Raw genomic sequence first — 25,481 nt, forward strand, 5'->3', positions numbered from 1 at the left:
TTCCAATATATCCTCAGATATACACTAAACACCTAGCACCTACAACAACATTTCGGACAGAACGTAACACTAGGCAGGTTTCAGGACTAAAGACCCCCTTTCTTAGTCGTAATTCATTCCTCCTGACAACCAAGCCGCAAAGCTGTGAGATAGTAACAATTGTAAAATCATGAATCAAAGCATTTTGGTCATGGGGCTTGGTTAGTCGTCTTACCGTGGTCGTCTTCACTCGGCCCCCTGGCTGCGTACAGGTCCAGCCTGACTGGTTTACTAAGAGGTCACAGCCTTCGTCTTCCAAACACGGCATCATTTCACACCACTGCCTGCTCCTGACAATGCGAGCTATGGAGAGAGAGAAAGGAAGGAGAGAGGGAAAGTTAATTTTCAACACCACCATGGTCTCTATGCATAAAATCAGTTGGTAACACTTTACATTAATTTACATTTGTAAAGGGTTTATAAATGGTTCATAATTATAATTTATAATTATTTATAACCAGTTTATTATTCAATTATAAGACATTTACAAACAGTTATAACTCATTAGTTTAGATAGTTCGATAGTCACTTGGTGCTTGCCAAATAGGGAGATTGCAATCAGGAGCCAGTCATTCATGCTTTAGAAATGCACTTAGAAATGCTTTGAAAACTAACTCTGATGTGAAATCATACAATATTATTTGCAATGGTTGTACACAGTTAGGAAATTGCATTTGCTCGTTTTTACACCAGATTTGTGTAATTCCAGGTGTAATAGCTGTCAATTAATGTACTCTATATATCTATCAATGTGTCTATCCTACATCAGATATGGTAGATACTGAGACCCCTGAGACCCCCCCAAGACCTCATTGGACAAATTTCCATTGTAGCAGATGGACAAATAAGGTTAACTTATTTTATATTATTTTCTAAGAACCTTCTGACAGAGGGTCCTACTCAATTCAATCAAACCCACAGTGCAGTGTTTATGAAACAGTAGCTTTTTCCCCATGGTTGAAATCACTGAATGGTTTCTGGGTATTTCTCAGAATAAGATGTATGTTTACAGCAGAGGGGGATAGAAAAGGGGCCATGTTATTATGCATGAATGGCCATGATCATTGAGGTTATGAAGCACAAACGGTCAGATGATCACAATACTGCTGTATACCATCTGAGCTCTGGGTTCTTACAATGCAGAGGGAGGGAATGAACTGATGGATAGAGTTGGATCTCACGATAGGTCGCAGTGAGGCTCTCTCGACCTTATCAAATCTTACCCTTTGAAATGAAATGAAGTGAAAGGTATTTGTGTGTGTGTGTGTGTGTGTGTGTGTGTGTTTAGAACCTGCGTCTACACTGGAGACTGCAGACCTCCACCACAATGCCACATGTTGGGAGAGGGTGTGTGCTCAGGCACTATTATTACCAACCCCCCTTTAAGCCCATTCTTGTTCACTAGCACACTCTTAGGTGAAAAACAACATTGCGCAAGGGCATCGGTAATGAAAATGACAAAAGGAAAAGAGAATGCCAGAACAAAACATACTAACGAATAATAAGGTCTACATTGTAAAACAGAACCTTCTACTTAAAAAACTTTAGACCTGTTTTTATACTAAATCATACACAAATATCTATTTAGAAGAAACTAGGGCATTCACATACACCTGCATTTGCATATTCTGACACCCAATTGGCCCTCAGAGAGGGAGCAGGAATGAGAGAGAGAGAGAGAGAGAGAACATAGGGGAGAGTTGCATATTTAGGTCTTCAAGTAATAATTGAAGAGAAAATAGGTAATATCAAGCAAACAAAAAACCATGCACAAACAGTGCAGTGTGAAAGGAGAAAACGGCTGATATGCACATACCTAAAGCCAAGGGCAATGCTATTGCGTTCACAAAGCAAACATGATGTCAAGGAAGTGCACTCAAACCTTTTCATGTGGTAAACAACTCAATTGTACAAACTCAATTAAGTTACAGTAATTTACACTGCAAAGAAGAGATGAAAAAGAAAACATTCTCCATAAATGAATCGATCACAATGGGAACACTGGCCCTTTGTTGGTGCGATAACTCACTCAGGAACAACATTCTCTTCAACGGGACACATTGCATCATTGTATAAAGGGATTAGACATGAATGAAGAAAATAGATTACCTTTCAATGAAATGGATCCTTAAAATAACAACTTCACATTTACCCTTTCTTTCCAAGAGGACAAGAATAAGACCTCGCATCTCAATCAACCACATGAGGAATTTGAAAGCTATAGTTCGGTCAGGACGCTCACATCAGTTGAACCATTTATTTAATGACAATGGTAATACATTTAAGCTTGGTATGGCCACACAAAACATACTCTCATAGCCAGTGCAATTCACCGCTGAATGCCATGGAGGAGGATTAACTGGCAACTTAGCCTCTATGTGATGATGTTTTTGCATACGTATGAACCAGCTGTCATATCACCTGACGGACAGCCGCAACGTTGAGTTAGAGCGCCCTACCTGAACCAACGCGATGCTCAGAAGATGTGGATTTAGAGGGAGAGGTCATAGTGTTTACACTATTCAAAACACACTCAGATACTTGGTACTAAATTACAATTTGCGAATGAGACCGGAGGATGATAAAGAAAATGAAATGTTGTACAGGACTGCTTAATAAGGTAATACGTTATCCTGTGGCATTTGGAGACTGGCAATTCAATTGTGATAGCCTGTTAGCCTGTTAGCCTGTGAGAGTGTGTGTGTGTGTGTGTGTGTGAATAGCGGGAACCGAACCGTGTCCCTGAGATTTCCTGCCAAAACCCATTCCCATTTCCTGAGATAAATAATTGTGAGAAACCGGTAAATTATAATAACTTATTTCTATGAACAGCGTGACTTACACAAAGTCACCATGAATTCAAAGTGCACACATTATTTATGCTGAAACTGTAAACAGGACCTTGAAATGCAGTTAAATTTTTTGTATAATAATAGTGAGGAAAATGCAGAGGGCTTCAGCAGAGAGCATTGTTGACACCATAGGAGTGTACCGACAGGCCACTATATCTGATTATGTACTATGTTTAGACAGTTTGGAACATAAGCTGGATGGCATAGCCACATTTCCCTGGATAAACAGCCTATTTTTGCTCGCAACAATATGGCAAAGTTAGGTGATTGGTGATTTTCAATCTAGGTGACATGGTTCTATCTTTGCAAAAAACAGCCTTTGTTCCGTCACTTTTCCAACTCTATTATCAATAACATTTAAGTGAATGAATAAACAGGTTTGGTTGTTTATATTTCAGCTTTGTGGTACCCATTGTGTGTGTGTGTGTGTGTGTGAGTGGGCTCAAGGTAAAAGGTAAAGGGCCAGCCCCTCCCCCTCTGCTCATCAGCTGAGGGAGAAAAAGTTCTGTCTCTCTCTCTCCATGTGTTCTGCCTCCAGACAAAACACAAAACTCAGACCAAAGGACAGGCCAGGGAATACTCAGGCAACACACCACAAGTCTGCACCACGGTAGCTTCATATAACACTTATATTATCATCACCTCATAGACCTCACCTGTGAGGTGCATAGTGCCATGACACATAAACCAGGAATATAACATGTCAATTTTCAGGGATTCTTTTTGTTGACTTTGGGTATCAGGGAGTTGTAGCCAAATCTTTGGCCCAGAAATGTTTGATTCCCGCTAACTCCTTAATTATGGGGTTGTCTACCTGCCAAAGTGATCACATCCTACAGCAACCTATATTCCATAAACTATACCCATAAACTCTGGTGTTTTTGTGAAAAGTGTCCCCAAATAACTGTATTTTAAATAGACGGTATGGGACATAATCAAATGGTAGTTTTGAATACTGCAGCAAGCCATTTAATGTTGTGCAATACATTCTTAAATGGGTGTGCCTTGATAATTAGAAAACCACATATAGTTGCCCCAATTGGTAATAATAATACAGCAAAAGGGGGGTGCAGCATCAGGAGGGGCAGCTCCCATGTATTAGCATTCCCCAACTAAACTCAAAGACCCTTAATTTCACAGTACAGCCTCTGATGGTAAGAAGCTGTCCGCTAGGCTATGGTCATTGAGGTCTTATAGGGGGGAAACACTCTTACTTAACTGACAAGCATTAGCACCTTCAACATGCATAAGCACCTTCAACATGTAAAAGTTCAATTCTGCCCCTATTTTCAAATTCCCCCCGATGGGAAAAGGGCTGTGTTCTTTTACAACGTCTCAAGAATGTAATGATGCGGTTATGTTGGTTGGTTGGGTCTCCTTGCAAACAGCTCCTAATTTAAATACTGTGGTTGTAGAGGGATATAAAAGCAGAATGCAGGGCATAGCTCTGCCTCTTTTCTTTGTCCTGTTGTGAGGTTCTCATCTGAGTTGTGAGTGAAGAGTGACCAGTGGTGACCACTAATCTCTATATCTCTCTGTCTCTCCCTCTGTCTCTCTCTATCATTTACCATTAAGGGTAGAATGGTAACATTGTTCTATGAAGTATTTGCCTTGTAATAATTGTATAAGTAAACAGTATTATTAAAGCCTTGTTTGATTCATTCTATTTGACCATTGTTGCACCAAATGAGCACAAACTCAACAATTCTTTGCACATACTGTTAATTAAATTACTTGGAGTCAGATTATTAGTTAAGGTATGCTTTGCTATTAACTAAATGTTGCCAAATTTCCTTGCCAAACCTTCACATGGTAACTGCTATTATAATAAGTAGTAAGTAAATGCTACAGTATGTTTTCCTTTAATGCTCCTGCTGCTGAACCCTTTAGAGCCTAAATGTGCATAAAACTGTGTTTGATGGCAATAAAAAATAAAAGAAGCTCAGCTTGGAAATTGCCCCAGACGTCCATGTGTTCTATTTCTGAGCGACACACTGTCATTCGCATAATTAACAATGTTCTCTCTTCATCAAGTCCACTGGTGCAAGTCACTTCCCTTTCTCTTCCCATATCACATGACTTACTTACTATATGGTGCTGTGTTCATGATAGGGGGGGGGGGACATAAACTACAAAATAAGTAATTTAGACTCCTGTTTTATTATTATTATTATTATTATTATTATTATTATTATTGCACTCATTTGGTGGGCTTGACGAGTGTTTGCCAAATTAGTTGTCAACCTCTGAGGCTTACAGGTACAGTAAAGGTAAAAAAGTAACAAGGGCTAAATTTAAAGCTACTAAGGGTTTTGTTAAAAATCATGTTCCCAGCAGACTAAACATCCATGACACACCAACGACTTTTGAAGTCAGTAAACAGACACATAGCTTTGTGAAGAAACCTGATCCTAGTATAGTAAGAGGCACAAATAAACATATCTTCTAATTTTGAGAGGTATCGATGTTCTAAAGCTGCCATTTGCCAGTTGTCTGCAATAGTCTTTTGAAAAATCTGCTCTGGTTGGATAAATGAGAAATGGCTTTAATGAAGCAAACAAACAACCTCCCTCCCCATTAACTGTCATGGCTATCATGACTATAGAGCCATGCTCTAAGACTTCTACCTCTAATGAGATGTCTGCTGTCTTTGCAGCTCTCAGCATCTGTCACTTCAACGGGGACCAGACTATGGGAGAATGCAGCAGTTCCCAGCACAGTGTTCTCTAAATCGATACATCAAAGCGTCATACTCCGCCTGAACCCAGAACTGCCAGCCAAATGCCCATAAACAAACAGGCATAAAGGAACCTGCACAGGAAGTCACTATATCTCCCCTGAATACCTGAGTTTGTTCACAGAGGAGCCACCTCATATTGCCTTTACCTATATAATGAGCAAACGGCAGTAAACTGTTCATATTAGTGATAATATGCCGAAAGAATTTGAATGTATTAACCTCAGACTATTTAACTCTAAAATGAATGTGTCCAAGGGTAAATGGTCAGCAAATAGTAAAAAGAGAACAGTCACCTGTTTCCCCTCCAGGACGTAATCACAGACCCAATGCGCAAAGGCTGTTGTGTCTTTTTACCTCCTCACAAAAAATGTATTGAACTTGGCAGGGGAGAGGTCATTTTTCTCAGTTGGTTATTATGGGGTGAGACATTGTTCCTTAATCTAATTTTAAGGCAATGTCTAGAGCTATATCTGTATCCTCCATCATCCCAGGACACCTTTGCTAAGTGTATACACCACACACACTTCCCTTGATAACACTTTCATCAATTCAGTCATGTGTCTTCGCAGGTGCTCCAAACAGCTTTTATTAGAAGCCTAACAACGAGACCCTAAAGTGTGGGCTTTCATGGTATCACTGCCTATGGACATGCTTTATTGATACTACAGTCGTAAGTCTCTCCGTCCAGCAAGATGCACAAAACCTAGCCAGGACAACCCCCTCATATAGAGGATTGCTGCACTCTTTCTTTTTTTTTAAGACATTCACTCTAAGAACTAATCAGTTATTTTAAATACATGAGTTGTGCCCACTGTGCTAACTCCAAGCTAAATCGAGCGCACCTCCAAGTACTTTCAAGTATTTGACAATTGAAATCTGTATTTGACCTTGGACTGCTGTGAGCACCACCTACATGTATTTTGTTAAATGGTCAGCAGATCTACAGTACAGCACCACATTCTCCTTGTCCTCAATTTTGCACCATTAGGCCTGCCTGAGTTATGATCTGGTCCTGGATGGGGTCGCTCTACGTTCAACAGACAGAGAGTCACAAGCGTCTCTGGAGCCTCAACGGTCTTGACCCAGTTAAGACGGGCGCTGACTGATGACCGACGCAGAGACCTGTAGACAGGATTTATCGAGACAATAAATGAGAAGGGGGCCTTGTGTTGCGGTGGAGGAGAGATTATTTAAATATTTCAATAAGACTTCTGCTATGTGTTGCAAACCGTGGGTGTCTGTAGTATGTGTTCTTTGTGTGGAAAGGACTGCAGGGGAGTAAGTGTATGTGGGTTTTCCTATGATAGACTGAGGCACAATAACAAAAAACAAAAACAAAAAAGCAGCAAACCCTTCTTGACTCTTCGGAACACTGGGAAAGTTTTAGTTAGTGCCAAATTCACTCTCTTTCCTCTCTCTTCCCTCCCTAGTCCGTCCTGTTTACAGCTTCCCCTTATCAAATCTAGTTTACGAACAACAAAATGAGAGCATGTACTATTCGAAGACCAGCTCGATAATGGACTAAAAGAGATAAACAACACAATTGTGTAATAGTTTGATCAAATGGGAAAAAAAGGCCATGCACACGGATTAATTAATGAACATATCAGTGGGGGCTAATGACATAAAATGTAGTTAACACACATTAGTGGGGCGTGAATAACCATCAGTTACACTGTGGAGTTCACAGCTCAAAGAGTCAGAGAGCTAACATCTGTGGGCACTGAATGTGCGGGTGTTGTACTTGACATTTAAACATATCAGCTCTAATCAATACCAAAGGTTAAAGCAGCAGCACTCCAGGCCTCTGCAAAGCTAAATGGAGTCAGTCTGCTTAGCGCTGAACCCTGTCCCATCTCTAAATGCTTGACCGTCTCTGGTTTTCTTTCCTGATCGATTTGAAACGACGTAAGCTACTCGCAATAGACTGGCCCTGTCAGACATTTTGAGATCTTTATTTCCTTGCTCTGGTAAAGATTATATACAATCTTTGTGTTATGAGTGAGCACACTGAATAATAACTAAAAGCAAATTGTCTCATCATGTGTGGAGTGTCTTGGTTCAGATAGTTGACCAGTCAAATTTTATGCTGCATACTTGAAAGTCATTTGGGTGGTACGAAGCTGTATTCACATGGTAATACAGAATGATTTAAAACACAGACATGTATCACTTATTTTACAAAGACAGCTAAAACTAAGCCTCTCAACTAAGGTGTAACTTTGAAGTGGAGTGGCAATAGAACAATAAAAGTCTATGTTACAGTATACAGTCTTCTTTACCTGGTATTGACTTTTAGTTAAAGTAGGTAAAACTGATAATAAGTATCATTTAAATATTATACTATATTTGGATCAATGGGAGGTTCCAAAAACCCACAACATAAATACCAGAAAGAGGCCATTTTCCACATAATATATCAGAAAATCCTAGCTGTACCAGGACTGTAAATAAAGCTTTACCAAATCTTTGGTGAGAAAGTCCTCAACACCACACAAGAACATAATAAACTCCATCATCCCCAATCTGGATTCCCCTTCACCCAATGGTAAACAACAAATTGATAGTTCATTTGTCATTGTAATCATGAGGACAGTTTTTCTCCAAACCAAATGAGCCAATCAATTTCTACTCTAGTGAGACTATGAAGAGAAGGGGGCTTCTCAATTGAAGGTTGATTGCTCCGAATGACAAAACAACTCTCTTTTTCAGGGCTCTTCATATCACACTGAAGGGGAAAAAGCCTTGTTGGCATTTGGGTTGAAATGGATGGCATACCCTGTCACAGCCTGAAACTGACTGGTGTTGTTATTCCTCTGGTTGCCTGTTCCCTGGACAAATTCAAAGATATTTGAATGTCAGCAGTTACTAATGTCCTCAAACATATACTGTATCTGTCTTAGACACTGCAACTTTTCGAGATCTCCAGGGTTCATCCAGGTTGACTTGCCCGTCATTTTAAGGAGTCAAATGTGTGTTTTTCAAATGTGAGGTTGAGTAAAGTGGTCTCAAACAACCAGCCAACAACTTACTTACTGAGACTTACTGCACGGCAAAAACTCAACTACTCTACCATCCAAACTCTGTAGCTGAGCCTTGTGCATCTCTAACAGTATAAGTGAAAAATCAACCCTACATACAATAACCCTCAATAACTCTCACCTGTTGAAGTTATTCAAAAATGTTTGATTTCGTGAGGTGCACAATGTATCCAAAATTATTGAATCAGTTAAAATTAAGGCTGAAAAAAAACTCAATTTGTTCGTGAAAGGTTTTCTGTTCGCTGTGAAGCACACTTAGTAGACCTAAAGATTGTAGGGTTAGTCAGGAACAGTACTTGGGGATTACAGACATTTTTTAATTAAATAGTCTAAATAGTGTAGTTTAGTTTGCCATAGCTAAACATGAAGCATTATTAACTAATTATGAGTGTTAAAAGGACAGGGAGAACTGTGTGGCTGCATGCAACCTTCTAGGAAATCATTCTCTCTGTCTGTGTGTGTGTGTGTTTGTGTGTGTGTATGTGTGTGTGTGAGAGAGAGAGAGAGAGAGAGAGAGAAATAGATTGTTTCCCACTGGATATCTCCAGCTGAGCAAGTCAACAATGTTTCAGGATCATGGTGTCTCAGAGTAATGGCATGTCGTTGCAGGAAAGGGATGCTGTGTCTCATTACAGCTGTGGTGGTGAGCTACAATACATATGCAGCAGCCTGAGGTGTAACTACCATTCAGCCACAATCTTCTTAAACTTAACTTAAACTGCTTTATCCTCTCAGAGTTATTCTATTCACAGATAAAACCCAAAGAAATTAGCAAACCAACATCTATAGGTACAGTACATACTGTAGATCAGACCTGTTTTACAGTAGTCGAAAGCCTAAAAGCAAATCGTTTGACAAATGAAGACTCTCCACACTGTCATTGCTTAGTAGCATGGCGAAGGGACTACTATGATGGGACACTGTCATTAACAACTGCTGTATGTTAGCATGAATTTGCAGCTAAACTGATCCGCATTAGTTACACCTAATTGATGTGAGTCATTTGCAACATAAAATGTATTCCTGAATAAAAGTGCTATATCAGATGATTGATTTGTATTTGTGCCATTTTGTTACTCGTGCAAAGAAACTAGGTTCATCAGCCTAATGACTATGAATCATACAATGAATAGTATGAGGGGGAACGTTTTGGCATCTGTTTACAGCTCTTAGCTCATGAGCCTGTTGATTGAGTGGATCCCTTTGAGAGCTCTCATTGGGGAGAGCGTGTCACTAGGGAAAAAAAATCTGCTGCAGCTCTACAGTACCTATTAATTCACGCATCATTCATCCCCGCTCCTCGAAGATATGATCTATAATCATTCGCCTTTTTGCCATTCCCCCCCCCCCCTAACAACACACACATTCTGTATATATCCCATGAACACCCTCTTATGAAAATTGCCTCGAGTTACAGGGTGGAAGGATGTATGCTGTTTTCATGTTGCCCCAGACCAGACCATTGTGGGATAATGATGAATGTCCTCATGCATTAAAGGGACTGGGAGTGCACACAATCTTTTCACTGCTTCTTTTTTGTTTTTACTTTCCAATGACAGACAACCTAGTCTTCTAAATCTGTATTTTGGGGATAATTCGGTATACAATGGTCCCCCTTTAGATGAACTGTTCAAAGTCCTCATTGAATAGAGAAGGTGGGGCAAAAAAAAACAAACAATATGGTTAATTTATTGTGTTCCGCACAGCACATATATGCCTGGAATAACGATGAGTTAAATTTGGCCTTCATGGAAGTGAATTTACTGAGTAAAGTATTTGTCATTATTTGATTTGAGCAAATCACTGTGAGACGTGGCTCTGAATCAGAAACATGTGGTGTGCTAGTACTGGGGGGAAGTGCTATGGGAGGATGGTTGAAGTAAAGTAAAGACAATAGAGTTTTTCCTGATCTTTCCCCGATTGGGTAAATGAAGGCCAAGTTGAACACGTTGGTCCACCAGACCATCCAAGCGTATTAACTAAGGATTGAGATTGAGGATTGTGTGGTTTATTCATAGAAGTATGATAACCATACACTCAACAAGCATGACTCAACCTTGCTATCAATAAATGAACCAATAAATGACTTAAGGTAGGTTCAGGTATGGCTAGCTTAGGGTTAGGGTTAGGGTTAGCTAGCTTTGCACACCTAGATTGGAGAATATTTGCCCATTCTTCCTTGCAGAATTGTTCGAGTTCAGTCAAATTCCGTGGTGAGCGGCGATGGACTGCTCTCTTCAAGTCCATCCACAGATTTTTTATCGGATTTAAGTCAGGGCTCTGACTTGGCCACTCAAGGACATTCACCTTTCTATCCTTAAGCCACTGCATTGTTCTTTTGGCGGTATGGTTAGGATCGTTGTCGTGTTGGAAGGTGAATGACCTGCCCATCTTCAGCTGTCTAGCAGAGGGACGCAGGTTGTCCTCAAGAATTTGGGTGTACTTGGCAGCATCCATTTTCCCTTCAATCCTGACCAATTGCCCAGTCCCCGCTGAAGAGAAACATCCCCACAACATAATGTTGCCACCACCATGCTTCACAGTAGGTATGGTGTGTTTTGGGTGATGTGCTGTGTTTGGTTTTCGCCAAACATAGCGCTTGGAGTTCAGTCCAAAAAGTTCAATCTTAGTCTCGTCTGACCATAAAACCTTTTTCCACATGGCAACAGAATCTTCCAGGTGTGTTTTTGCATAGCACAAATGAGACTGAGTGTTTCACTTTTTGCTACCCTGCCATACATGCCAGCTTTGTGTAAAGCTTGTGAGATTGTTGTCACATGCGCAGACAAACCAGTCCCAGCCATAAAGACTTGTAAAGTCCTTCAAAGTTGCCTTTGGCCTCTTGGTAGCTTCTCTGATCAATGTCCTCCTGGCTCGGTCATCCAGTTTGGACGGACGGCCTGATCTAGGCAAGGTGTTGGTGGTGCCATACGCCTTCCACTTCTTAATGATGCTCTGAACGGTACTCAGAGGGATAGCTAAAGCCTTCAAAATCTTTTTGTAGCCTTCACCTAACTTGTGCCTTCCTACAACTTTATCCCGGAGGCCTTTTGAAAGTACTTTTCCAACCATGGTCAATTTTTTGCAGAACCATGCACTTATAAGAAACAGCTGTTTTATTCTGAAGTAATCAAAACCACTACAATTGATGTCAGGTGGGGGGCAATTAGCCGGGTGTTTGATCTGGAAGTTGATTGGTTGCACCTGAGCAAGTTTATAATGGTATACTCTAAGGGGCTGATCACTTAATCAAACCAGGTATTTCACGAATTAATTTTTTAAATTGTCCAGAATTTTTAAAATGTTTATTTTCACTTTGATGATGAGGGTTATAATGTGTACATACAGCTCAAAAAAGTTAGATTTGATTTATTTTAATTTCCAGGGTGTAATGTGACAAAAGGTAACGATTTCACAGGGTATGATGACTTTCTATAGGCACTGTAAGGTCTACACCATGAGCTCCAGCACTGTCAATATTACTATAAATAAAATATGGTGAGAATTCTCCCAAACAGATGTTGCCTTTCTCCACCGTTGCTCCTTGGTTGAGAGAAAACTGCTGTAACATGGCACTACAGTTCATGGTCATTTCAAAATGAGAACAAATGGCTTGATATCAAATGAGAGAGAAAGGGTACAAAATAAATTGACAGCAGTCCAAAATAAATGCAAAGTATCCCTATCCAATTGCACTAATTACCTGCAGCCAAGCATCTTCGGCAATAGGAAATGGTACTGAAAACACCTGGTAACACTTCATCATACTGTATTCTAATTGACTGTTGCATTGTGCAAATCCATAGGATGCATTGTCCATGTAAATAACTGCATTTATTCAAAGAGGACCATTAACTAATCACTTCATTCATCAATATGTGTGTCCCCCGAGGCATGCATAAGAATGAAGAAAAAAAAAGGGAAAACGACAATAGTTGTCACTGGGAAAAGAAGGGGAGGAGCACAAGAATGAATAAATTAATGAAGGAATGGAAGTTAAGGGGACACCTACAATACTGCATTGATATTGCTAAAATTAGCAGATATCTACACTCACCGGCCACTTTATTAGGTACACCTTGCTAGTACCGGGTTGGACCCCCTTTTGTCTTCAGAACTGCCTTAATTCTTTGTGGCATAGATTCAACAAGGTGCTGGAAACATTCCTCAGAGATTTTGGTCCATATTGACATGATAGCATCATTGCTACAGATTTGTCGGCTGCACATCCATGATGCGAATCTCCCGTTCACCACATCCCAAAGGTGCTCTATTGGATTGAGATCTGGTGACTGTGGAGGCCATTGAAGTACAGTGAACTCATTGTCATGTTCAAGAAACCAGTTTGAGATGATGATGATGTGAGCTTTGTGACATGGCACGTTATCCTGCTGGAAGTAGCCATCAGAAGATGGGTAAACTGTGGTCATAAAGGGATGGACATGGTCAGCAACAACACTCAGGTAGGCTGTGGCATTTAAACGATGCTCATTGGTACTAAGGGGCCCAAAGTGTGCCAAAAAAATATCCCCCACACCATTAGATATTTGCGTTAACGAGCAGTTGAACATTAGTGTACCTAATAAAGTGGCCAGTGAGTGTATATGAGAATACTTGATAGCAAGAGGCAGCAATGACCAAAACTTGAGTATACAATATGGGGTGTAACTTTCCTTTTTCCACCATTCACAAGGAAACTTCCAAAGGAAAATCCCCTCTCCAACACAGGCAGCTGTTTACAGAACCTGTATTACAAAGTATGCAAGGTTTGACCTCAAGGTCCCTGACACTAAGGTGATCTATAAAGAAAAAACATGTACATTTAATGAACACTTAAAGTATACTAAAATCAATGATTCCATAAAAGAAAAAAAATAGTACTCAGTGGGCAAGCTAAAACAACATTCCCAAAAAGTTGAATATGATAATTGAACATAAAAGAGGAGTTTAAAAGCACAATTTGGATACACCTATTGATTCTCAAAGAAGATGCCTAATGAGCTTAGTACAAGTGTCTTACCTTATCATAACCCCAATCTTTGTAAGAACAATGTATGGCTTTGACATATGTTTAAAACTATTATTTGAATATCATGGACCGAAAGTCCTTTCATCCAAGGCTCTGTCCATGAAATTGAAAGCAGTCGCATTTCCCCAGCCCCATCAATCAACTTCATACCAAAAGTGGCGGGCCAGCTAAAAGCAGACCAAAAGCCTGTGGTGTAATGTGAAAGATAAGTTTAGGATATGACTGCAAAGTTTGCCTCTGAAGTCACTTATTCAAAGCTGACTGAGGAGGGAATTATTTTTCAAAGTACTTTCGAGGGCAAGAAAAGACAATAAAACTAAAGAAAAAAGGCACATTGTTCATATGACAGGTAGAGAAATATAAGGAAAGAACTCTCATTTGCCTGCGAGGCTACAGTACAACTTGACATGCGCCTTGAATATTAGCATAGCGATAGAATGTTGTGGAACACTAGCTTTGATTCCAAGACAGAGCTTAGTAACCTCCCTTTTTTGACTGAATATCACATGCAATTACTTGGGTCCCTTGTCCCAAAATAAGTATGTGCGAATTACAGCAAAACTCAAATCACAAAATGAATCAATACCTGAACAGTTCCAGTGAGGATTTCTTGTTGTGGAGTTTGGAGTCCTGGTAACATGTCAGTGATAATGTTCAGACCAATTGTTTAATGTAATTACAACAAGGTATAAAGGAGGAACATAGCAACATCGAAGAAAATGTATAAATTAATATGGTGTAAATTTATTAATTTATGAACAATTTCTTATGCTTGGTGTCTCCACAGATTTGGCACAAATTACACATCTCTTCCCGTAGTTGTATGGCAGTATTATGCATCTTTAGAATGTATGTTCAGCGTTAAACAATTAAATGACACCTTATTCTTGAACCCTGTAATAATCCTAGACCTTGTGCTTTGATTTATCATTAGTCAAAGTAGAGATTCTCAGCCTTAATTCAATGGATTTTTTTTTTTTCAGATTGAGTTCTCCATTTACAAAGTACAACATTTATTAAACATACTCCCCCTATTTCAGGACTCCAAAAGTATTGGAAAAAAATATATAATATCCAAATAAAGTACTCATGTTTAGTAATTGGTCGACAATCCTTTGCATGCAATAACTGCCTGAAGTCTGCAACCCATTGACCTCACCAGATGCTGGGTATATTCTCTGGTGATGCTCTGCCAGGCCTGTACTACAACTGCTAACTTCAGTTGTTGTTTGTGATGAGGTCTTTTTGCTTAAAATCATATCATCAGGAAATGCATGTTCAATTGGATTTAAATCTGAAGATTGACTTGGCCAGTCAACAACTTTTCCCTTTTTGGCCCTAAAAAAACTCCCTAATTGCTATGGCAGTATGTTTGGGGTAATTGTCTTAGTGCATGATGAAGAGCCATCTAATGAATTTGGAGGCATTTGCTTGTACTCGAGCAGACAAGATGTTTCTGTACACTTCAGAATACATTCTACATCTGTTGTCAGCAGTAGTATCATAAATTAATACATGTTAGCCAGTTCTTGTGGCAGCTATACACTCACTGAGCACTTTACTAGGAACACCTGTACATCTTCTCATGGTGGAGGTGGTGTAATGGTGTGAGGAATGTTTTCTTGGCACACATTGGGCCCGTTAATACCAATCAATCATTGCTTGAATGCCACTCAGCCTATTTGAGTATTGTTGCTGACCATGTGCATCCCTTCATGGCCACAATTTATCCATCTTCTAATGGCTACTTCCAGCATGATAATGCACCATGTCACAAAGCAAAAGTCTCAAACTGGTTTCATGAACATGACAATGAGTTCAGTGTTCTTCAGTGGCCTTCCCAGTCACCGGATCTGAATCCAATGGAACACCTTTGGGATGTGGTAGAATGGGGGATTCACAGTGTGGGGGGACATGCAGCGTTCGGCCTGTAGAGGGAGCTACAGGACCGTGGCCAGGGTTCGGAGGCGAGGTTTGTTGCGCACCTGTTGCGAATTAACGACAGGGTTTAAGATGTGTGTGCCTCTGCTTTCGGGGGAGAGAACGGCAACTGGAAAGTTGCCGACTGTTTGAAAGGGTGGAAAGCCAAATAAACGAACAATTCCCTCATCCCAACACTGCGTCTGCCTCTGTGTGTCACGGACATCGTTACAGTGGCTCCCAACGTGGGGCACACAGAAATGGAGGTGTTAAGCGCGGCCATCGGAGGGATGGCCCTCATACTGGAGCGGCAGGCTCAACTCCAGCACGAGCAGCAGTCCGCAATGGGAGAGATGGCGACGGCGAGGGCTGAGGACCGTGCCCTCCTCCGGGAGCTTGTCGGGGCCATCAAAGCGGGACCGGCGCCACAAGGTCCCCCCAAGGTACACCTCCAGAAGATGGGGGACCTGGACGACCCGGAGGCGTTCCTGGCGGTGTTCGAGGGGACGGCGAGGATCTCGGGGTGGCCGGACGGCGAGTGGGCGTACCATCTGCTGCTCCTCCTGTCGGGCGAGGCGCAGCTCGCTGCCCACAGCCTGCCAACGGCCGCCCAGCGGGACTATCCCTCCCTCGCCCGGGCGATTCGGGACCGCCTGGGCCTCACCCCGGAGGAACACCATCGCCGGTTCCGGGCCCTGACGATGGAGGAGGGGAGCCGGCCCTTTGCCTACGCCCAGCGGCTGCGGGACAGCGCGCGGCAGTGGCTGGACCCAGGGAACAGCTCGGCGGAGGAGGTCGGGGACCGGGTGGTGTTGGAGCACTTCCTCACGGGGCTCCCGGCCCGGACCGCCGCCTGGGTCCAGTACCACCGGCCCCAGGATCTCGCGGCCGCCGTTGCCTTGGCGGAGGACCATCTCTCCCTCCCATCGCAGGAACCCCGGCGACCAACCCCGGCCCCGCACCAGAGGGCGGGGGGCCGGCGCCCGGAAGGAGCCGTGCTGCCAGAGGAAGAGAGGCCGGTGCCCACCCCGAGGACGAGATGGCAGGGGCAGGCATGTCAAGAACCAGCCCTGGCCCCACGGGAAGCACCCCGAGCAATACGGACGGCCGGGCCATGTGCAGGCGAATTGCCCAGTGATGGAGGTGGGGCAGGTCGTCCGCATCGGCAACATACCGGGCCCTCCCCCCGGACCAGGACAGGCGTATTGTGTTCCGGTAAGGATACAACACGATTCTTGGATTCGGGCTGCATGCAGTCCATGATCCAGGAGCGCCTGGTTCGACCGGGGGCATTGTTAAAGGCATCGAGGGTGTTGGTGAAGTGTGTGCATGGGGACATTCACGAATATCCTGTGGTTGCGATCGAGATTCATTTTGAGGGGAAAAAGCATAGTGTACAGGCGGCAGTTAGCCCGCGCCTCACGCATCCCCTTATTCTGGGTGTAGATTGGGAGGGGTTTCCTCAAGCAGTAAAGCGGGGTACCGGGGTGCGTGCGCGACAGAGAGGGAGGTGTGAGGCGTGTAATGTGCTCTGTGCTGAGGCGGCGCCTCGCAACACTGCCGAGGAGCCGGAGCCGGCGGGGGGGTCTCAACCCGAGATTTCCCCGCCGAACTGTCCGCTGCTAGGTGACTTCCCCCTCGAGCAGTCTCGTGACGAGACCCTACGATCAGCCTATGACCAAGTGATAGCGATTGATGGTACTTTGGTACGACCAGACACAGAGGCAGACGCAGTGTTGGGATGAGGGAATTGTTCGTTTATTTGGCTTTCCACCCTTTCAAACAGTCGGCAACTTTCTAGTTGCCGTTCTCTCCCCCGAAAGCAGAGGCACACACATCTTAAACCCTGTCGTTAGCGAGGCTTCATTCGCAACAGGTGCGCAACAAACCTTGCCTCCGAACCCTGGCCCCGGAATTGCGTGATGTAATCATGTCATCATGGACCAGAATCTCAAAGGAATGTTTCCAACATTTTGTGGAATCAATGCCACGAAGAATTGAGGCTGTTCTGAGAGCAAGGGGAGGCCCTACCCAGTATTAGTATAGTGTTCCTAATAAAGTGTTTGGTGAGTGTACATGCCCAAACCATAGCACCCCCCCACCATGTTTCACAGATGAGGTGGTATACCGTAAATCTTGGGCAGATTATTTTTTCTTCAAACTTTCCTCTTGCAATCACTCTGGTATATGATAATATTCATCTTATCTGTCTACAAGATCGTTTTCCAGACTTCTGCAGGCTTTTTAGGTACTTTTTAGGAAACTGTAACCTGAAAAGGATAACTACTTGTTTGCACCTTGCAGCGAAGCCTCGGCTGGTGACGTATTCTATGGATGGTAGTCTCTGACACATTCACGCCTACGTCCTAGAGTGTTCCTGATATGTGGGACAGTTGTTGTTGTTCTTAAATATGGTGAGCATTCTTCAGTTATCCACTGTAGAAGTCTTCCTTGGCCTACCAACCCATTTGCGATTGCTGAGCTCATTGGTGCTTTCTTTCTTTTTTAATGATGTGAGGTTTTGGCTATGTTTCTGATAGATTTGTCTGATATTCCTTGCCTTTCATTGACGTCTCTTTGGTGACCTCTCTTTCATGTTGACAGACACCAATAGCAGACTCCAAAGGCAAATGCAAATGCAAATAATAAATAATAGAATTAATACTAAACAGCTTTCTTATGCCTGCACAAACGATGTGACGGAATACACTTGAATAACCAGAAACACCTGCCAACCCAATACTTTTGGTGCCATGAAATAGGGGATCTATGTATAAAAAGGGGATTGTGATTTCTCAATGGTGAAACCAATTACATTGAAATTAAGCTGAGAATCTCTTTAACCTCATAGTAATTGTTTGATTTGACTGTTGGAGTATAGAGCTAAAAGAAGACAAAATGCTTTCTCTTTCCAATACTCATGGACACCGTTACAGTTACACCGCAAACAACATTGAGCCAAGATTCCTGAGGTAAGGTGATATTGTCAACAATACGTTTCTGTTTGATTCAAGGCAGAGGATTGTTACATTTAACCAAGATCCTCCAGTTCATAGTGAATGTTTTCTTAACGTAAACCCAACACTGCTATGGTTGAGGAGCACGCAAAATGCATCCTTCCCATTGAAAACAACAGGCAGAAATCCCTGGTACATTGAAAAAAGCCTGTGGTCCCATTTTGCCTATCTGGACTTTTTTCCTGAAACTACATGTGAGACTGCATGAAAAACATTAATCTTTTAATCACATTTTTTAAATGTTTACCTTGATGTCACACTTGGCCCTTTTGTTCATGGAATGACCCACTTACAGTATTCACAACATTTTAACACCAAGAGTTTTACTTTTCTTTGCTTCTGTATGAGCAAGAGGAGATCAAGATTTTACTGGGGTATCATGGATGCAGAGACGAGGTGGCTTTAGCTGGCTTTCCACTTTCAGGCTAGACTGATACAATTGCATCTCAAAATTCTGACCTCAGAAATAGGGCCTCTGGGACATAAAAACAACCAATAAAAAATTAAAAAACATTAAAGTAAACTGCTCTGGACTCTACAACCACTTAAAAAGTCAAGAGTAAAGTCACAGTACACAAACTGTCCTTTGGTCCCCATTTAAAGGTATCTGTTATAACTTCTAGTCACAATTGATAAGGGTAATGGGATGTCAGTTAAGATGAACTGTATATTGCCCCTTAAGCCATTATCCTGGCCTCCTGACATGATATCATTACATCCAGCACATACTTAAACAAGAGCACAAATCTACCCGCTGGCTACCTCACCCCCTCACAATAGCACCTTTTCATTTTCACTCTCCCTTTAGCAGAATTAATTAATAACCAGCATCCTATCACACTAGCAAGATGAAAGAGGCCGGAGAGCATGAAATGGCAGAAAGGAGTTGCCTACAGTCCTGTAACGCCAGACGCAACAATGTTTGCGATCCTCACTCTTTGTTGATTCAGTTGAAGCAAATTTTTGCAGCTTTTTCAATCACCATCTCTACGAGAATAATTTATGACGGCAAATGTCAGCTGTTCCTTGTGTGATTAGAAAAGGTCCTTGAGGGTCTTTCAAGTGATCAAAGTCACAGGTGCAATTGCTACATGGCAACACTTCCACGAAAGCAAAAGCAATCTACACTCTGATTGTGCCTATGTAAGTACAATCCAACTGCACATGAGCCAAAGACTCTACATGAGTAGATCCTACTACACAAATGATTACAGATGTTGTTGATTTTTATAATATTTTTTTCATATCCTTTCAGTTTGGCAGGGGGCTTTAGCTGTGATGGATATATGGATTATCCTTTTACATCCTTTTCCCTCTGGAACAAAGGAATGCAGAACGAGGACATAATCATATCAAGCATGCAGCCTGAAGACCTTGAGAACTAAGGGTGATATTCACAATTATTGTAATCTCATTTGTTTGTCCGCTCTGATGGACTAAACCCTAGCTGCTCTATGGCTCAACAATGTTTATTTCCATGACAAATATCATAAAAAGCACTGAGACACAACATGACATAAATACCAAGCCTGGAAAGATGCTGCGTACCGTAGGTGAGTAAAGGTCAGCTGGATGTATGCATAGCATATTTGTAAGAGCGATGACAACCACAAGCTATCTCAGGTGATGAACTTGTCTTAGGCTTTAGTGTGTTGCAGTTCACACAGGGGTATCATAGCAAGAACTTTGGCAGGACAAGTGTCAAAGTCAACTCCTGAGCTGGGAAAACAGGTCACAGCAATCAGCAACATTCACACAATGCCAAAATAAAGTCGAGACATCGTAAAATAATCACTATGGTACTGGGAAACATTAAACAAAGGGGATGAATCGCTGCCACCACACATGTAAATCTTAACCTTTTTGAGTTCTGAAATGTTTGATGCATGAGAGAGAGCTTTTGTCAATAGTACCTTTGTTAGTATTGAACAGAGCGAGAGAAGGTATTTCAACCGGATAAAACGTCCAAGTGCACACTCTGAACTACTGAAAGTGATAGGAGCTCAATTCAATTCCCACAGAGAGAGACAATTGTCTGTGCACGAGCAGCTGCTTTCCAATCCCCCCCCCCCAAATGTCAACCAGGGAGAAAGACAGCAGGTGACAAAATCCAATGCAACATTATGTTCCCATACGAGATGCCTAAACCACCTTAATCAGAGATAACGAGAGCTCAGAAATGGTCCTAGGGCTACACAGAGAGTGATGGCCCAAATAGGGCCTTGAGGGAGGCTTTTTAAGCCTTTCTCAGCCAGCCTGCTTGGGTGCCTCTCGCTCTATGAAAGCGGAGGAAGGAGGTGGATATCTTGGCTCTTACCGTCCACACAAGCCGGTCTGGCTCTCGTGGTGCCGGCAATCTGGCCCTTCTTGCAGGCACACCTCGCCGTCTGTCGCGCGATGGTCCGCCTTGGCTGACTGCTGTCGCGGTCCAGAGTGACAATCTCACACGTACCCGCTGCCAACTGACCTAAAGGAAGGATAAGGACATGGTATTTTAGGAGGAAATACTTCAAGCATAGATAAATATATCTGAATGGATTGATGGATGTATTAGCAAAGCTGAAATATCGTACAGTTCATTCATTCACCACCAATCACAAGAAATCACAAAAAGGCCTAGACTTCCCCATTTCCCTTTCTCTGACCATTCCCGTAACCAGGCTAGGGCTAATTTTTAATGCAATTAAACTTAACTCACAAAGAACTATCCTCAATACCATCCAGGCATATTTGAGAATATTTAATTTCCCTTCTACAGTGGACACATTATAGTATGCATGAGTTGGAACCCTGGCCACTGGCTTGGCTGGAGAGTTGTTGATGTATCTAAATCCTGGGACCTTCCGACCCAACTCCTGATTGTAGATTAACCTGTGTGAGTGGAGCAGCCGCAGGCCCTCTCCATAGGGAGTCAGTGGTCTATCAGAGTCAGGGTTTGCAATTTGTGACCAACACACACACACACACACACACACACACACACACACACTATGATTTAATCTGGCCCCAAGTCACAGTGTAGATGCTCTGCAGGAGTTCATTAACTTTACTGCAGGGACACATCTGAAGTAATGGTGCTCTGTCAGGGTAGTGATTATAGACTATAGCGAGCTGTGTGTTCCAGCCTCTCTCACAGGTGTTTTTTCCCTATTTCTCCTTGCCACTGTGCCAAAGGTTTTTTCCTAGCTTGCTTTTTGGGTATTACTAGTACTACTAGTTACAAATAAACATAATACACATATTGATTCAGTGATTTGCCACAATGGAAGGATCTCCAGCCACTTTTCCAATTAACTATTATATCTACAAGATCTATAAGGACAAAACAGAAAGGAGTTCTCTATAACACATTTTTAATGTATTAAGATAAACTATGTTTCAATTGGGGCTGTCAAATGATTAAAACAATTAATCAAGTTAATCTAAGTTAATGATTAGCTGTGATTAATCATGAATGAATCACCATTTTGATTTGGTCAAATTTAGCCATAATTAAAGATGTTTTCATTGAAAATACTCTACATTGGGTTGTAGATGTCATTTTAAGGGAAGAAAATAATCTAATTAAATTTATTTTATTTTATTAGCATCTTCTCATCCAATAACAATTCTGAAAGGTGTGATAAAAGTCCCTGTACCTCTGTAACTGGTTAAATAAATCAATTGTATCTACTCCCCTATATCAATTCAAATCAAACTTTATTTATATAACACATTTTATACACAAAGTGTAATTCTGCTTCACATAAAATATAATTAAAAAGACAATATAATTAAAAAGACAATGAAACAAAACATTATAGGATAAAAATTTGTAAAAACATGTGAGGACTGTAGACAAGAATGCATGGTAAACTAAAACCTCAAATGTAATATAAGGAGTGAGCTTAATACATTTAAAAACTGGCAAGTCAGGCACCACACGGATGATGAAATAACCCGTCACCACATTTGACATCAGGGAAACCCTATGCAGCAGGATAGAGATGCACTCCCCCCCTAACCCTTTCAGGAGGGCCGACATGTCTAGAGCAGAGGTTCCAAAGCTGCATAAGCCTCTTGGGCCTTCCCCACCAACACACACTAGATAAGCAAGGTCAAGAAATATTCCGCCTTGCTATGTTCTCAAAAAGAAGCAAAGACAACATCTGCCACACCCTCACAGTGCCCTGCGTATGTAATGGGACAGTAAAGCATTTTTTCTTCTTTTGGCTCTACACTCAACCATTTAGAAGTGTGATCAATGAGCAAAGGTCATGTGTTATATCCTGAGAGTGCTAGATATATGTTTGCCAAGTTTGGTAGTGATGCACCCCACCGTGTCTGATTTCTAAGCATGTATATTATTGGACACATCTAAGTTCATTGGTTCAGAACATCCATGTAGTTGAACTGCTTGGCTGAATGATTGTGTGCTGATAGAACTTGGTATATTCTGTATATACATTTTCATGCAGATTGACATAGTGGTTGCAGAGGAGATGTCATTTGAGTGTTTTGACAAGTTATCGGTCCTTGTTTGTTCCTTGTGAAGAGATGTATGTACCAAATTTCAGAATTCCCAGTCATACAGGAATTCCTGGTCATATTCCCGGTCATCCCTGGTCATGTGGGCTGTGGCCTTTCCAAATTAGCATTTTCAATTGCATGGCACTGTGCCACCTTGTGGACAGATAGCATGACAATGCATGACAGGGTGTTACCTACAGCCTTTTACCATAGTGCTTCTCTGCCTTAAGATGTCAAAGTTATTTACTTTACAATGCAAAAACGGTGGATGCATCAGAATAATAATAATGAGAACAGGGTTCTTCGTAGCTTTTCTGCCTATAATATTATACAAAACTAACTATATATCAATTCACACTCCCCCTCTCAAAGCAAAAGAAGAATTGTCTAACCCAGGAAACTCACATTCCAGTATATATTCCATCACTAGTGACAAGTCAGGCATGAATATTAGCTCGCTATACTCCTTGTCATGCCTTTGTGTTGCTTTAGGGAGAGAAAAGCCAAGGTCCCACCATAAATATACATTATGCTGCCATAAAATAGGGCTGTCACGTTAATGATGGGGATATTAAGATGTATGTGGAGATGGGGTCGTTGAGGAAGAATAAACATTCCATCAAAAGCTCGAGATGGAGACCGATTAGGGACCTCTACAGTAAAACTATGTAATCTATATGAATATTGACATCTCACTCAGCGTTTTCTGTGTTTGTCTGCATTCCCTGCTCCTGCTTAGGCTTTGTGTTCAATTGGATTGATATGCTGACTGCAAATAAAAACTTAAAAATGGACACGGCAACTTGTCAGTGAAAATGTCTTGAAACGCTGCCTACTGTGCTATTTTTTAAGCATGCCAAGATGCAGCCTTGAGCAATGAAATAACAATGTTTTAATGCAGCCTCTTTATCTGGGAGGATTCACTTGTCTATGTGAAATGGGAGAGTTGCATATACTGTAATGTCTATTATCATGCCAGATCATAAAACCTAATGCCATAGGGCAACATAGACGCCATAGAGCCTTGTTGCTTGATAATACAATTGTATAAATATTCATGACTAAATCTAAGGCAATGAATACAGCAATTTTGCTGTAATTCATTACCTTATATGAAGCAATTTTGCTTCACAAAAATATGCTTCAAGTTAAGTGTTACACATCTTTCGATTGGTTTACAAGTGAGTGAACCTGATTTCTAGAACAGGGGTGTCAAAGAGCTGGAAAGGTCCTGGAGAGCTACTGGGTGTGCAGGCATAAGTTCCAGTCTGGCACTAAAATACCTGATAAAATCTATTGTGGCCCAAATTGAAGGCTATGAGAAGTTGATTGTTTGAAACATGTTAGTGCTTGACTCAGAAAAATGCCTAAAGACCTAGTAGCTATCTAGAAAATAGAGGCTGTGATTCAGCTATGGGAGAAAGTTATGTAATTTATTTTTTCATTCTTTAACCCAAGAGCCCTTTTCCTTTGGTGTGCAGTCTCTGCTATCTATTGCCGTTTTCCATTGTCATTGTCCAATGCACCTGCCAAGCTCTCATACTGTAGCTGTTTGACTTCTCACCTCAACAAAAAACGAAATACTCAAGAAATATATATTTGTTTTATCATGGCATATCTCACTGCCACATGCCCAATGTTGATAAAGCAGTATTTGTCAGAGGCTGCATGTGCTACTCCCTATAACCACAATGATGCATAATGCTGTAAACAAATTGATAAAGCAATAAATCCCAAATCCCAAAGGATAAACTTCCTGTTGGTGTTCATCCAAAATCTTTCCCCATCTTCGTTTGAACCCCTCAAAGATACTACCGAATCCGAGGCACAGTTTATTACATGTCATATTTCACTCTACATTTACAGCAGTGAATAAATATTACAATTCTGTCAGAGCTGCCAAAGAAAATCTAAAAAGTTGTCCGGACAACCCTTGCTGCAACTGTTCTCATCATAAAACTGAGAGTACTTTCAATATAATCTATTTCGGGCAGCTGAGTTCAGTGATTATTGGAAGATTTTCAAGATTTGATTCTCTCTCTCTTCTCTCTTTCACCTTTCCCAAGTAAGTCTCAAAGTTATTTCAATGTTAATTCTTAATGACCTTCCAGCAGTTTGCGACAATATAGTCATGTATTACAGGGTTAGAAAAATATGTATTGGTATTCCATCCCGCAGTTTTGTAGGTGCGTGAGCCAACTCCCCATAAACAAAGCTTTCACTACTAATTAAACATCAATTCAATTTTCCAATAGAACCAAGGTGGTATTTTTCCACATTATTTGCAGTAATTACCTGATGCTTTGGCCTTGTACTGTTTCACTTATTGTTTTA

At 41.5% G+C, this 25,481-nt stretch overlaps 1 protein-coding gene across 1 annotated transcript in view; it reads right to left on the reverse strand.

Annotated features, from left to right (window-relative positions):
* Nucleotides 1–25,481, reverse strand: part of LOC310802788 (chemokine-like protein TAFA-5) — a 58,901-nt gene that overhangs the window by 12,289 nt on the left and 21,131 nt on the right. The window contains exons 2-3 of the mRNA XM_083667344.1: nucleotides 20,956–21,105; nucleotides 215–342 (exon numbers count right to left, since the gene is read on the reverse strand). Coding sequence (XP_083523470.1) covers nucleotides 215–342; nucleotides 20,956–21,105 — 278 coding nt within the window. The remainder of the gene's footprint in view (nucleotides 1–214; nucleotides 343–20,955; nucleotides 21,106–25,481) is intronic.

Source organism: Argentina silus (assembly GCF_951799395.1).
Source record: "Argentina silus genome assembly, chromosome: 3".
Taxonomy (NCBI): Eukaryota; Metazoa; Chordata; class Actinopteri; order Argentiniformes; family Argentinidae; genus Argentina; species Argentina silus.